Source organism: Amphiura filiformis, chromosome 10 (genome assembly GCF_039555335.1).
Source record: "Amphiura filiformis chromosome 10, Afil_fr2py, whole genome shotgun sequence".
NCBI classification, from domain to species: Eukaryota; Metazoa; Echinodermata; class Ophiuroidea; order Amphilepidida; family Amphiuridae; genus Amphiura; species Amphiura filiformis.
Window position 1 is genome coordinate 41609923 of NC_092637.1, and position 14989 is coordinate 41624911.

The following is a 14989-nucleotide window of genomic DNA, read 5'->3' on the forward strand; positions in this document are numbered from 1 at the left end:
GCCATGTTAATATTCAAGGTGCAGCAATACTCATTTCTGAGGGATGCACTGTATCAGATGAAGATGAAGAAGATGAAGGTTGGTATCTTCAAAGAGGCCAACCAAGTATGCTTCGCTTGCCTCCTGCAGGGCCATGACGGCAGAACTCTGGAAGCGCAGCTCCGTCTTGAAGTCTTGGGCGATTTCACGGACCAGCCGCTGGAACGGTAGCTTGCGGATGAGGAGCTCGGTGCTCTTCTGGTAGCGACGGATCTCACGAAGCGCCACTGTACCTGGCCTGTAACGATGTGGTTTCTTCACACCGCCGGTTGCTGGTGCTGATTTGCGAGCTGCCTTGGTGGCAAGCTGCTTGCGTGGAGCCTTTCCTCCAGTAGATTTACGTGCGGTTTGCTTTGTACGAGCCATGATTTCGTTTCAACGTATCAATGAATATTGAATAAAGTTCAGCGTAAACGAGACCCTTTATATACCGGTCGGTTTCCGGGCGAAGAGTTTGCACCTCTTCGGTCATTGGTGGGTTCACCGCGGTTCCTGATTGGACGACAGAATCGATCATCTGATTGGACAACGAGCCGCGCAGCATGCATGCACGATAGATTTGGCATTGCTATTTTATATTTTCGATAAACATGGCAGATATTTAGGCACAATTCAATATTCATGACAGAAATTAGCAAAGTTTACACCGACTTTGTGTCAACATTATTGTAAACATGATAAGTACTCAACTGTGTAAAACAATTCATCAAAGTCGCCATCTATCATATGTTCATTTCATAATTATATAACAGCCAGCACTTTATTTTTTATTAAAGAATATAATGTGCAGCAAATATAAGGATAACACAACTAGCTTATTATTTTGTCGGTTTCTGTTTCTTATCTTATGTTATGTTCAATTATTACTCTGTATTCAGTTAACTATCTATCTATTTATTAACGAATTCATTTATTTATATATTTACTTAGTTAATATATCACAATTTCATTTCTCTTTTTGGAAGTAATGGTGGCTCTGAAAAGAGCCGTTTGTTTTTAGGGAAGCGGTAGTTTCTTGAGTTTAACCGCCGAATCCGTACAAGGTACGCCCTTGGCGTTTCAGAGCGTAGACGACGTCCATTGCTGTGACCGTCTTTCTCTTGGCATGCTCGCAATATGTAACTGCATCACGGATGACATTCTCGAGGAAGACTTTCAACACACCACGGGTCTCTTCATAGATAAGACCAGAGATACGTTTCACACCACCTCGACGGGCCAAACGGCGGATAGCTGGTTTGGTGATACCCTGGATGTTATCACGCAAGACCTTGCGACGACGTTTGGCGCCACCTTTTCCAAGTCCCTTTCCTCCTTTACCACGGCCAGACATTGTTATCGGTTGTTTGTGCTTGTTTGCTGATCAAGAACAGAATGAACTTCCGACTGCACCTCGCGCTTCATAAACCAAGCTATTGCGGACGCGAGTGAAAAACTTCACCTGTCGTAGAGGGCGAGTCGCAGAGGGCGAAACCCGATCTCAAGTGTGTCTTCGTAATATGTCCACTGAATTATAAACGAAACGAGAATTAATACTAACAGTAATACAAGTAATGCTAATGATAGATAAAAAAGAAGAAGAAGAAGAAGAAGAAGAAGAAAAAAAAAATCGTCGCAGATAAATTAAATTATGACATTTGGTTTGGCTTGTTCTTCGACTTACTTGCGTCTTATATACTAAGTACGCACTTTTTCATGCTCTACATACATTGAATGATATTAACACTTACTAACAACTTGTAAAGAGCAGCGCCTACCCAAACTGAGGTGTTTCATACCCATCTTAATGTCAGATTTTGTGTCACCAACGATGTGCAATTAATTCTTTCACATATTTCACTCTATTCATCAAATTCATCTTCCAGTGTTTAAACGTTATACAATCTTTATATCAATAATATGTTTGTATTGGTCTACTGATTTTATATAGTTTTATTGAATATTTGAACTAGTTTTATTGAATAAAAGCAATGAAAGTCTTAACATATTTACAACACAATAATCATATCTCTTTTTGGAACTTGTGGTGGCTCTGAAAAGAGCCGTTTGTTTTTATGTAAAGCACATTTACTTGGAGGTTGTATATTTGGTGACAGCCTTTGTGCCTTCGCTGACAGCGTGTTTGGCCAGCTCTCCAGGTAGAAGAAGGCGGACAGCGGTCTGTACCTCTCGGCTGCTGATCGTGGATTTCTTGTTGTAATTAGCTAGGCGAGAAGCTTCCCCGGCGATGCGCTCGAAGATGTCGTTGACGAAACTGTTCATGATGCTCATGGCACGGCTTGATATACCAGTGTCTGGATGAACCTGCTTCAACACCTTGTAGATGTAGATACCGTAGCTTTCCTTTCTGCGCCTACGTCTTTTACCAGCAACCCCGGCTGGGCGACCCCGAGCCTTTCCTGCTTTCTTCGCACCTTTACCACTTGCTTTGGGAGACATGTTTACGCACTAGAGTCAGACACTAGAATGATTGCGGAAGTTCGTTCGTTCGTTCGTTCGTTAGGTTCGCTCTCGTTGGAGCAGGGTCATTGCTAAAAGCTTGTCCCTCTGGTTGCAAAAATCTGTTCAAAAGAACAGGAACTGCGTAACTTTTGGTCGCTGTATAAGCCGACCCACTCTGGTTGGTCAATCTGAAGTGACTTCTTGAAGACTTGTGTTTCAGCGTAGCCCCTGTGGCAGCCATGTAAGGCGCGTATCGGTTTTATACTAGCTCGCACTAGTCCGAGTCGTCGGTTCCCTTATAGCAAACTGCCAAGTCTTGTGAATAGTAAATTATTCCCCCAGTCCGTTAACCGGTCAAGCCAGTACAACGAACCATAATGGGATAATGTTACTATTCGGTATAACTTTGGTTCGACCTTATGCTGCTGGAAAGCTCGGGATAGCTTGGGTGCTTCGACACAACAGGTAGGCTCATGTGCAGTGACACGGCGGTATGCACATTCAAACGTCTAGCTGTTGCCGCCCTCGTCACTATCCTTAACCTTCTTAGCGCAATAGGTCTTGCCTCTATTGTACCTTCACGTGCTCGTACCGTAGTCACTTCCCGACCGCCACTCACGACGAGTCGGTGACTGATGATTGCGGAAGTGATTGATTGCGGAAGTTGCCGCGCGGTCGTATTTATATCGACTCGTATGCAAATTAGGGATCCAAAACGGATCCTGCGTAAAGGGCGGCCTATTAATTTCCCGCTTGCCTGTGTGGGGCTGATTCATATAGAACGCTTTCAAACATTTCCCAAGTTATCATTATTATTGAATTAATTTATCACAAATCTATTTTGAAGAAGATACAAAAAAAAAAAAAAAAAGAAAAGAAGAAAAAAAAAAGATAAAGAAAACTGAACGCATGCAAATTTATTAACAAAATTGCCGCAAAAAAAAAACAAACAAAAATACAACAAGAAAAGAAAAAAGAAAAGAGATACATTTTCTCTCTCTCTCTTTATTTTAAACCCGTTGTAGTTCCATAGTGACAAAGAGTGATTTGGTGTGAATTTGGTGTGATTTGAAGGCAAAGATCAAGGATCAAGGACGTAGGATGAAGATCAAGGATGCGAAGAAATAGCGTTTACATAAAATTGATATTTGCCAGGTTTAATCGAATGATTTGAGAATGCAGGCACATAGAGACAAAACCCCATACCTGTTGAACTTTGCGGACACAACACTGCGCCGAATGCACGGCGCAAGCTGATTGGTCGATTTCCGGGCGAGTGCAATGTGGCAGGATCCGCCCGAAGTGGTATATAAGCAGATCGGCGGATGTGTTTCGCCATTCAGTTTGATCTGACCTAGCAAGCTATACAAATCTGTTAAACATGTCTGGACGTGGTAAAGGAGGAAAAGCAAGATCTAAGGCCAAGAGCCGATCTTCAAGAGCTGGACTGCAGTTTCCAGTCGGTCGTGTACACCGTTTCTTGCGCAAAGGCAACTATGCTGAGCGTGTGGGAGCTGGTGCCCCAGTTTATTTGGCTGCTGTGATGGAGTATCTGGCTGCTGAGATCCTGGAGTTGGCCGGTAATGCTGCCCGAGACAACAAGAAGACAAGAATCAACCCGCGTCACTTACAACTTGCCATCCGCAACGACGAAGAGTTGAACAAGCTACTCAGCGGTGTCACCATCGCACAAGGTGGTGTCCTCCCGAACATCCAGGCTGTACTTCTACCGAAGAAGACCACCAAGGCGAAATAGACTTCTGTCATTTTCCCCATAAACAAACGGCTCTTTTCAGAGCCACCACAACTCCCAAAAGAGAGATGATTGTGTTGTATACAAGATATAAATAAATATTAATATAGTTAAAATAAGGTCTTTAATACTATAAGTAATAACTAGTCTTTATAAATAAATAAACAAACATTACTATTATATTACACGCGTCACAGTATAAAGTTAATAATGCCTATCGGTATTGTGATTTTGTATCTAGTGTTGTTTGAACATGACTGTATCATATAGCAATTTGTGTTCAGTATGAAGAAATCAAGTATTTGCCACATAGTTGTTGTCATTTTATTTACACTCTCCTTTTTACACATTCAGCGTCCGTCATTTTAGCTACTTACAATATTTTGCAAGACGAATGAAGCTAAACACTTTCATTTCATTTTTTCCCCTGTCCTAATAATTACATATTGTTTACATATTGACTGACATTCATTTAATCTACGTTTGTTTTTATTACTACAGTGCTTTGACACTTAAAGGACCATTATCTCATTTTGGAAAATGTGGTGGCTCTGAAAAGAGCCGTTTGTTTTTGACACTGCGGTGACACAGGTTTACTTCTTCTTGGGTGCTGTCTTCTTTGTCTTCGTGGCAGTCTTCTTCTTAACAGGTGTTTTCTTTGCTGGCTTCTTTGTCGCTGCTTTCTTCGCTGGCTTTGCAGTCTTCTTTGGTGTGACTTTCTTAGCGGCTTTCTTTGTAGACTTCTTCTTCGTTGTCGTCTTCTTGACAGTCTTCTTTGTTGCTGCTGTCTTCTTTGCCTTTGCTGCCTCCTTCTTTGCCTTCAGCTTAGCTGCTTTCTTGACCTTTGCTGCCTCTCTTTTCTCCTTCTTCTTTTCGGCGGCTGCCTTCTTGCGTGCTGCTGCTTTAGCCTTAATCGCCTTTTCCTTTTCTGCGTCAGCTTTCTTGGTTCCCAGTTTGAAAGAACCACTGGCTCCCTGTCCTTTTACCTGGACCAGGCTGCCCTTGGTTACACAAGACTTCAAGGCTTTGTTGATGTGCGAGTTCAGCTTCTCAATGTCGCACTTGTAGTTTGCAGCGATGTATTTCTTGATGGCTGAAACAGACGACCCTTTCTTTTCTTTCAGAGCACCGACGGCGGCGACGACCATGTCAGGACATGGTGGATGAGCACGGGGCATAGCGACCTTCTTGGTTTTCTGAGCAGTAGCCATGGTTGACGATATGAGTATCTTGCACGTTTTCAACTAGTGAAACAACAGTAATAAAGTACACGCTGTTGCGATGCGACTTCTATATCATCATTGCGGACGTGCGTGAAATCGCCGGATTCGTGATCTCGTGCAGCGCCATTTTTGGTTCATTTCCCCAAGCTGTGCTTGATGTCAAGCCAAAAATGCAATTTCTACACAAATAAACCTTTCAGATTACTTTCAAATGACGGATACGTTTAGAGATAAATGTGCACAATCTTATTTTACACTTTGCGACTATGCATCGGTTTATTTTCGCTAATGACAGAACGGATTGGTCGTGCATGTATTAAAATAACACCTATGTGACCCAACATTTTCATGATGTTTGCCCTGTCAAACAAAACTGTTACATACTCCCTTCACCATAATAAAAAACACGAGTTTATTCAACCAGAGGAACTTTAAATTGTTTTCAAATCCATGCGCTATGCTACATTTAGAGTTCCCAAAGGAGATGGTATAAAACACAACATGTATCTCCCCATCATCCCATCCGACAACTATTCTAGTATGGAACTTTTGATTTTATAAGCACAACATTGACATGTGTGTACTTTCAGAAATGTAATAGGCCTAGTATAATAAGTGATTTTTCAAATTCCATGCCGTCTTACCGCCTTGTTCTACCATATTGCTATATTTATCTGTATTATTTGTTTACTTTACTTGATTTTCTATTTACTCTATTTTTCTATTTACTTTATGTCTATTACTTTACTAACACATTGTCATCTCTCTTTTTTGAAGTTGTGGTGGCTCTGAAAAGAGCCGTTTGAATTTTGAAGAGTTTTTCCGCTTATGCGCGCTCTCCACGGATGCGGCGTGCCAGCTGGATGTCTTTCGGCATGATGGTCACACGCTTGGCATGGATTGCACACAGGTTGGTATCTTCAAAGAGGCCAACCAAGTATGCTTCGCTTGCCTCCTGCAGGGCCATGACGCAGAACTCTGGAAGCGCAACTCCGTCTTGAAGTCTTGGGCGATTTCACGGACCAGCCGCTGGAACGGTAGCTTGCGGATGAGGAGCTCGGTGCTCTTCTGGTAGCGACGGATCTCACGAAGCGCCACTGTACCTGGCCTGTAACGATGTGGTTTCTTCACACCGCCGGTTGCTGGTGCTGATTTGCGAGCTGCCTTGGTGGCAAGCTGCTTGCGTGGAGCCTTTCCTCCAGTAGATTTACGTGCGGTTTGCTTTGTACGAGCCATGATTTCGTTTCAACGTATCAATGAATATTGAATAAAGTTCAGCGTAAACGAGACCCTTTATATACCGGTCGGTTTCCGGGCGAAGAGTTTGCACCTCTTCGGTCATTGGTGGGTTCACCGCGGTTCCTGATTGGACGACAGAATCGATCATCTGATTGGACAACGAGCCGCGCAGCATGCATGCACGATAGATTTGGCATTGCTATTTTATATTTTCGATAAACATGGCAGATATTTAGGCACAATTCAATATTCATGACAGAAATTAGCAAAGTTTACACCGACTTTGTGTCAACATTATTGTAAACATGATAAGTACTCAACTGTGTAAAACAATTCATCAAAGTCGCCATCTATCATATGTTCATTTCATAATTATATAACAGCCAGCACTTTATTTTTTATTAAAGAATATAATGTGCAGCAAATATAAGGATAACACAACTAGCTTATTATTTTGTCGGTTTCTGTTTCTTATCTTATGTTATGTTCAATTATTACTCTGTATTCAGTTAACTATCTATCTATTTATTAACGAATTCATTTATTTATATATTTACTTAGTTAATATATCACAATTTCATTTCTCTTTTGGAAGTAATGGTGGCTCTGAAAAGAGCCGTTTGTTTTTAGGGAAGCGGTAGTTTCTTGAGTTTAACCGCCGAATCCGTACAAGGTACACCCTTGGCGTTTCAGAGCGTAGACGACGTCCATTGCTGTGACCGTCTTTCTCTTGGCATGCTCGCAATATGTAACTGCATCACGGATGACATTCTCGAGGAAGACTTTCAACACACCACGGGTCTCTTCATAGATAAGACCAGAGATACGTTTCACACCACCTCGACGGGCCAAACGGCGGATAGCTGGTTTGGTGATACCCTGGATGTTATCACGCAAGACCTTGCGATGACGTTTAGCGCCACCTTTTCCAAGTCCCTTTCCTCCTTTACCACGGCCAGACATTGTTATCGGTTGTTTGTGCTTGTTTGCTGATCAAGAACAGAATGAACTTCCGACTGCACCTCGCGCTTCATAAACCAAGCTATTGCGGACGTGAGTGAAAAACTTCACCTGTCGTAGAGGGCGAGTCGCAGAGGGCGAAACCCGATCTCAAGTGTGTCTTCGTAATATGTCCACTGAATTATAAACGAAACGAGAATTAATACTAACAGTAATACAAGTAATGCTAATGATAGATAAAAAGAAAAGAAGAAGAAGAAGAAGAAGAAGAAGAAGAAAAAAAATCGTCGCAGATAAATTAAATTATGACATTTGGTTTGGCTTGTTCTTCGACTTACTTGCGTCTTATATACTAAGTACGCACTTTTTTTTTTTCTACATACATTGAATGATATTAACACTTACTAACAACTTGTAAAGAGCAGCGCCTACCCAAACTGAGGTGTTTCATACCCATCTTAATGTCAGATTTTGTGTCACCAACGATGTGCAATTAATTCTTTCACATATTTCACTCTATTCATCAAATTCATCTTCCAGTGTTTAAACGTTATACAATCTTTATATCAATAATATGTTTGTATTGGTCTACTGATTTTATATAGTTTTATTGAATATTTGAACTAGTTTTATTGAATAAAAGCAATGAAAGTCTTAACATATTTACAACACAATAATCATATCTCTTTTTGGAACTTGTGGTGGCTCTGAAAAGAGCCGTTTGTTTTTATGTAAAGCACATTTACTTGGAGGTTGTATATTTGGTGACAGCCTTTGTGCCTTCGCTGACAGCGTGTTTGGCCAGCTCTCCAGGTAGAAGAAGGCGGACAGCGGTCTGTACCTCTCGGCTGCTGATCGTGGATTTCTTGTTGTAATTAGCTAGGCGAGAAGCTTCCCCGGCGATGCGCTCGAAGATGTCGTTGACGAAACTGTTCATGATTCAATTCAATTCAATTCAATTTTATTTTTTTCCATCTCATATAACAGGTTATAATATAAAACAAGATAATACATATAAGGATAAATAAATACAGTTTATCAAATACAAGAAATTGTAAATATCTTAAGTTTAGCAAAAACATATTAAATACATGAGATGTGGATGCCATCAAGAACGCTAGGCGTGTGGCTGATGGCACCCAAAGTTGACAACGAATATAATAACAAAAAAAAAAAAAAACTATTAATGAATAAATAATTTAACTAGAATAAGTGAACTAGTGTATCAATGAAACAATAATAACATGAAGAGGATGTCATATTAGGTACATGCGTGTACCTCATGAATAATATGAAACAAATATTGATTTGAATAAAACTAGAACATCAGAAAAACGAGGGTGCAGGGGGATAAGGAATTTACATGATTGATGCGTACTCGTTATTGATTTTTTCAGAGTGATATTGATCTAAAATGTGATTTGTCATTCTTTTTTAAAGGAAGAGAGGGAATGCGAGTTTTTATTTCGTCTTTCAGTGAATTCCAAATTGTAGGTCCCTGGGTTTTGATTGTATTTTTTGCAAGTTGGGTATTTGTTGTCGCGATGTAAAGGTCAAGGGCCTGTCTGGTCGCGTAATTATGGACATCAGAATTGGTTATAAACTGATTATTTGGTAAGTCGTGTGGGAGGAGGTCATGGTGGTAACGATACATATGAGTTGCAAGCTGAAAAGTGTAGATATCACGGATTTTAATTTTTTAAAGGAAATGAAAAGAGGAGTTGTATGATCCAGCCAAAGGGAATAAGTACAAGTTCTGATGATTTTTTTTTGCATGATTAAGATGGATTCTAGATTACTATTATTTTTGTCACCCCATACCAGAGTACAATAGGATAAGTATGGTAGGACCAAAGTGTTATACAATGTTTGGAGGGAATCCTGGTTTAAGAAGGGGCTGACTTTTCTAATTATACCATTATACTTTGAGACTATTTTAGAAATATGGGAGGTATGGGTCTTCCATGAAAGGTTGTTGTCAATTACGATTCCTAGAAATTTAGTTACTTCAACTTTTTCAATATGTTTATTGTCAATTTCAATGTTAAAATTTTGGTCAGGTTTATTGCTATATTTATTTTTAAAGATCATGAAGTTAGTTTTATCTATATTTAATGAAAGTTTATTTAGTTTAAACCAGTTCGAAATTTTCTTAAGCTCTATATTAATTATTTTTTCTAATTGTTCAGGGTCTTTGTGGGAAAAAAGAATATTAGTGTCGTCAGCAAAAATAATAAAATGGGATGAAGGTGATGAGAGTGGGAGGTCGTTTATATATAAAAGGAATAAAAGTGGTCCAAGGATTGATCCCTGGGGGACACCGCAAATTATATCACCTTCAGCAGATTTTTGATGGTTATAAACTACATATTGTTTTCTTTCTGAAAGATAGTTTTTTATCCAGAGATTGGCAAGACCTCTGATACCGTAACTATTTAGTTTGTGGAGAAGGATATCATGGTTGAGGGTATCAAAGGCCTTGCTTAGGTCTAGGAATATTCCAAGACTATGGAGTTTTCATCTAGTACACTGGTAATTTTGCAATAAAGATCATTGATTGCCATATACGTGGACCTGTTTGGTCTGAAACCATATTGGTGGGAGCTCAAAATATTATTTTTATCAATGAAGTCAAAAAGCCGGGTGTAAATTATTTTTTCAAGTATTTTCGAGACAGCAGGTAATATTGAAATTGGCCTATAGTTACTACAAATCTGATTATCACCCGATTTAAAAATTGGAATTACTTTGGCGATTTTGGTAGGGATGGGACAATGCCCGTTATTAGGGATCCATTAAATATATGTGTGATAACGGGGGCTATTTCATTGATTATTATTTTGAGTAGTTTAGTACTTATATTATCAAAGCCACTGCTGTTGCTATCCTTAAGTTTTTTAGTAATATTAATTATTTCCTCGGGAGATGTTGGGTTTAAGAAAATACTGTTATGTTGATTTATTGAATTTAGTGGAGAAATGTAGTCATCGTCGGGAGTAGTTATTTTATTAGCTAATTTGGTGCCTATGTTGGTAAAAAAGGTATTGAAGTTATCGGCTATTTCAGTTGAATCGGTAATTTTGTTGCCATCTTTATCTTTAAAGAAATCAGGTAATTTGAACGCCTGTTTCTACCTAAAAGATTATTTAATGTTTTCAAGTTTCCTTCATATTAAATTTATTTGATTCAATTTGGGCGGTAATGTGGGATTTTTTGGCTGTACGAAGTAAGTTATTTAGTATATTTCTATATTTAGTATATTTTAGTTTATTTTCATCTGTAGGTTTAGTGATGTACTTTTTATATAATTTATCTTTGGTTCTAATTGATTTAACAAGGCCTATGGTGATCCAGGGCTTACGTGGTGATTTACGTTTAGACATTTTAGTTGTTTTTATTGGGCAGTGGATATCTAATAAGCTAGTGGTTTTATTAATGAATTTCGTGTAAGAGTTTTCGGGATTATCATCGTGGAGTACAAAATCCCAATTCACGAGTGATAAGGAGTTTTTAAAGCCTTTAATATTATTAGGTCTTAATTGCCTGGTTTGTTTTGTGGTGGGTTGAGAACTATTATCAAAACGAGGGCCTTTAACAGAAACAAAATTTGGGAAATGGTCGGAGAGGTCAGTAACCAAGTTACCAGAAGTTATTTGGTTATCGCCATCATTTGTGAAAATGTTATCGATTAGCGATATTGTGGTACCGTTCTTGGTTGTGTAAACTAGGGTGGGTCGATCAATGCAGGGGAAAAAAGAATAGGCGTACATAAGATTAACGAATGTGTTGACCTGATGGCTTTGGTCAAATTTTAAGAGATCAATATTAAAATCGCCTAGTATAAAACTTTTTTTCCTTTCATTTGAAATAGTGTTCAGGGTTGATTCTAGGTCAGAAATGAATTGATGGTAGTCGACATAGTCTGGTTTATAAATAATGCCAACGATTATATTTTTGTCAGGAATTTCGAGGAAAACAGAATCGCAGTCAGGGGCTTTTATTTTAAGGTCAGGTCTTTGAATGAAATTATGTTTAGAATGGATGAATAAGGACGCACCTCCGCCGGATCTTTCGGAGCGTAAACAGTCTATTCTGTCATAGTTGTCAAGATCAATTAAATTGGACTCGTCAGTTGAATTGAACCAGGTTTCTGTAAAACCTATAATATCAAAATCATGATTCAGAATAGAAATATAGTCCACAATAGTATTTGCTTTTTTGTTTATGCTTCTAGTGTTGTGATGGAATAGTGAAAAATTATTTTGGCGGAGGGCACCTTCATTAATGATTGAGCTAGTATCATAGTATTTACAGTCCCATTGTAGGTTATGGTCAATATTACAGGAGTTATCTGAAGTTTGGGATTGGGGATTGAGTACGCTGTTGAATTGGGATGGAATAAATTGGTGTTCCGACATAAAATTAGACAAATCGGACATGGTGCAGACGGACAGAAAAAGTGCAGGCCGAAAATTAAATTAGATTAAAAATCTGTGAGGTGGCAAAACAGGATTTGGTGGGTTGGAAAAGGAAGTTGATGTTGAGGGGAACATAGGAAGAAGATATGTGACAGTAACACTATAATACCATGAAGATATAATAAATTCATGGTAAAGTAATCAAAACATATAGTTTATGACAACCAGGTAATTATGGTAAACAGTATTTCAAGTCCCGTTTAAAAGAGACATTGTAGTAGGTATAAATGACAGTCCAGCTGTGAATAAAGGAGTGTATTTGTATGTAACTTCGAGTAGCACCGAATCGGTGAACAGTGAAGTGTGGATCAGAAAGTAACAATACATACATGTCAAACACCTAAGCTACAATGTCCTTTAAATAAAATGCATCAGTGTGACGGAACACCTGAAATGAATTAACACTATTGAAAAAAGTTGGTGATTGAAAAGATGCAATACATATTGATGGATGACAGTTGAATAATACAAATCAGATGACCGGGACTAAAACCAATTATGTCATTCATGGAGTATGAGCTCTTACGAATACTAGTTGAATGAAAGTATAAAAGGTTTGAATGACGACAGATGAACAATACAAATCAGATGACCGGGAATAAAACCAATTATGTCATTCATGGAGTATGAGCTCTTACGAATACTAGTTGAATGAGGATACAACGGTTTGAATGATGACAATGATGATACAATTCAGATGACTGGGACTAAACCAATTATGTCATTTAAGGAGAATGGCCACTAACGAGTACTACTATGAATAATGGAAACAATTACTTAATCATCATGTTGAAAGATGATGGTACGATGAGGTCAAGCTGTGTATAGTAGTACAGACCTATACATTAGATGTACAATTATGAGAACACATAAGCATATTGGTATAAAAAAACGATATAGATCATGATATCGTGAGCAGAGCCGAACTTGTCAATATAGCATAATAAAGCTGGATGGGTACTATATGCTATCAAAGTTCAAGAGACACTGGTTTGCAACAATAATAGTAATGAAGACAATGCAATATTTGTAAAATGGAGAGCAAATCCCATAGATGATACAGATCCTCTCAATCCCACATTTAGTGATAGCAAAAAACATTACTTATAGTAATGTAAGGAATGCAATGGGAGAAATATGTAGGACGAATTGACCCCCTGTGCACAGCTTTAGGACTTGAACGCATCAAGGAATGAAAAAATTAAGGAATTGCACCTACAGGTAGAAGCTGGACAGGTCAGCATGTGCACAAAGATCAATTACCATTTCACATTATCACAACGCTTCGGTGATAAGTGCTTTTATTATTCAATCAGATAGCAAAAACTGTTAACAAATTTAAACATGTTATGTGGCTTACATTAAGGTATACATTGATTAAATACCGTGAATAGAATATTTATAACCTTAATATGGTGTTATATATGAATGTTTAAAAAAAAAGACATACTATCATAAGAGATGGTACTTTAATATTATATCATCAATGGATGGCATGATTTGTGAAAAAGTTGACCCCTGTACACCGCATTCAGCAAAGAAAAGATAAATAAACATGTCAGCAAGAGAACCAAGGGAGTGCACGTGCTGACTGACTGAGAAAACACGATGTGTGTACAGATGATCAATATCCCCACATTGATCTAATCAGAACTTGTAATTAAACAAACAAAAAATAATTATGACAGATCTATATTTATAAAATGATGAGCAGATCCCTTTGATGATATACATCCTATCAATCACATAAAAATTGATGTCAGACATTACTTATAGTAATGAGAAAGAAATGAATTGAGGGGAAGTATGTGGGACGAATTGACCCCTTGTGCACAACTTTGAGACTAGAACCCATCAAGGAATGGAAATCGACGGACTTGCACCTGCAGGAAGGAGCTGGGCAGGTCAGAGTGTGCACAAAGGACCAAATACCATTTCCACGTTATCACAACGCTTCGGTGATAAGTGCATTTATTGAAAATAGTCAGATCACAAAATTGGAAACCATTAAAACATATTATGGTAACACGATAAAGTATGAGTTGATTAAATACCGTGAATATAATAATTTATACCACTTAATATGATGTCGTAAAATAAGCAGCCAATGGTCTCCAGAACATAATATCAAAAGCAATTGTTCAATATTACATGCAACTATTACATATTATAACAATTATAATGGTTTAAAAAAAAACACGAGTAAAGTATCTTAATACACTAACATGATATTGTGATTAAAGCACCCAGTAATCTTCGAGAACAAAGATGGTACAACAGTACTAGATACTAGTGAGTTTCAAGACACAAAATTATTTACATCAATAATATGAAGGCAAGCAATGGCACGGCTTGATATACCAGTGTCTGGATGAACCTGCTTCAACACCTTGTAGATGTAGATACCGTAGCTTTCCTTTCTGCGCCTACGTCTTTTACCAGCAACCCGGCTGGGCGACCCCGAGCCTTTCCTGCTTTCTTCGCACCTTTACCACTTGCTTTGGGAGACATGTTTACGCACTAGAGTCAGACACTAGAATGATTGCGTGGAAGTTAGTTAGTTAGTTAGTTAGTTAGGTTCGCTCTCGTAGGAGCACAGGGTCACTGCTTAAAAAGCATGTCCCTCTGGGTGCAAAAAAAAACTGTTCAAAAAGAACAGGAACTGGGTAACTTTTGGTCGCTGTATAAGCCGACCCACTCTGGTTGGTCAATCTGAAGTGACTTGAAGACTTGTGTTTCAACGTAGCCCCTGTGGCAGCCATGTAAGGCGCGTATCGGTTTTATACTAGCTCGCACTAGTCCGAGTCGTCAGTTCCCTTATAGCAAACTGCCAAGTCTTGTGAATAGTAAATTAT

The 14989-nt window shown here is 38.7% G+C and overlaps 7 protein-coding genes and 2 pseudogenes across 7 annotated transcripts in view; 1 reads left to right on the forward strand and 8 right to left on the reverse strand.

Moving 5' to 3' along the window:
* Positions 1 to 30: 30 nt before the first annotated feature.
* Positions 31 to 674, reverse strand: LOC140161880 (histone H3, embryonic-like). Its single transcript, XM_072185176.1, has one exon. The coding sequence runs from the start codon at positions 403 to 405 to the stop codon at positions 31 to 33; it is 375 nt and encodes a 124-aa protein (XP_072041277.1). The 5' UTR covers positions 406 to 674.
* Positions 675 to 1060: 386 nt separating this feature from the next.
* On the reverse strand, positions 1061 to 1372 carry LOC140161881 (histone H4-like). The gene has a single exon (XM_072185177.1). The coding sequence runs from the start codon at positions 1370 to 1372 to the stop codon at positions 1061 to 1063; it is 312 nt and encodes a 103-aa protein (XP_072041278.1).
* Positions 1373 to 2086: 714 nt separating this feature from the next.
* Positions 2087 to 3117, reverse strand: LOC140162877 (late histone H2B.2.1-like). The gene has a single exon (XM_072186180.1). It carries the CDS (start codon positions 2476 to 2478, stop codon positions 2107 to 2109), a length of 372 nt encoding a protein of 123 aa, XP_072042281.1. The 5' UTR covers positions 2479 to 3117; the 3' UTR covers positions 2087 to 2106.
* Positions 3118 to 3721: 604 nt separating this feature from the next.
* Positions 3722 to 4262, forward strand: LOC140162236 (histone H2A-like). The gene has a single exon (XM_072185491.1). The coding sequence runs from the start codon at positions 3863 to 3865 to the stop codon at positions 4235 to 4237; it is 375 nt and encodes a 124-aa protein (XP_072041592.1). The 5' UTR covers positions 3722 to 3862; the 3' UTR covers positions 4238 to 4262.
* Positions 4263 to 4388: 126 nt separating this feature from the next.
* On the reverse strand, positions 4389 to 5404 carry LOC140162237 (uncharacterized). Its single transcript, XM_072185492.1, has one exon. It carries the CDS (start codon positions 5380 to 5382, stop codon positions 4828 to 4830), a length of 555 nt encoding a protein of 184 aa, XP_072041593.1. The 5' UTR covers positions 5383 to 5404; the 3' UTR covers positions 4389 to 4827.
* A 764-nt stretch (positions 5405 to 6168) lies between these two features.
* LOC140162238 (histone H3, embryonic-like) lies at positions 6169 to 6981 on the reverse strand (annotated as a pseudogene).
* Positions 6982 to 7347: 366 nt separating this feature from the next.
* LOC140161882 (histone H4-like) lies at positions 7348 to 7659 on the reverse strand. Its single transcript, XM_072185178.1, has one exon. It carries the CDS (start codon positions 7657 to 7659, stop codon positions 7348 to 7350), a length of 312 nt encoding a protein of 103 aa, XP_072041279.1.
* Positions 7660 to 8378: 719 nt separating this feature from the next.
* Positions 8379 to 14645, reverse strand: LOC140162239 (late histone H2B.L4-like; annotated as a pseudogene).
* Positions 14646 to 14647: 2 nt separating this feature from the next.
* LOC140161883 (uncharacterized) overlaps positions 14648 to 14989 on the reverse strand; it is a 1328-nt gene continuing 986 nt past the window's right edge. Inside the window, exon 2 of the mRNA XM_072185179.1 lies at positions 14648 to 14667. Coding sequence (XP_072041280.1) covers positions 14648 to 14667 — 20 coding nt within the window. The remainder of the gene's footprint in view (positions 14668 to 14989) is intronic.

Excerpts from the sequence above, each read along its gene's own strand:
- LOC140161880 (XM_072185176.1), bottom strand. The coding sequence starts at position 405 with ATGGCTCGTACAAAGCAAACCGCACGTAAATCTACTGGAGGAAAGGCT.
- LOC140161881 (XM_072185177.1), bottom strand. The coding sequence starts at position 1,372 with ATGTCTGGCCGTGGTAAAGGAGGAAAGGGACTTGGAAAAGGTGGCGCC.
- LOC140162877 (XM_072186180.1), bottom strand. The coding sequence starts at position 2,478 with ATGTCTCCCAAAGCAAGTGGTAAAGGTGCGAAGAAAGCAGGAAAGGCT.
- LOC140162236 (XM_072185491.1), top strand. The coding sequence starts at position 3,863 with ATGTCTGGACGTGGTAAAGGAGGAAAAGCAAGATCTAAGGCCAAGAGC.
- LOC140162237 (XM_072185492.1), bottom strand. The coding sequence starts at position 5,382 with ATGGTCGTCGCCGCCGTCGGTGCTCTGAAAGAAAAGAAAGGGTCGTCT.
- LOC140161882 (XM_072185178.1), bottom strand. The coding sequence starts at position 7,659 with ATGTCTGGCCGTGGTAAAGGAGGAAAGGGACTTGGAAAAGGTGGCGCT.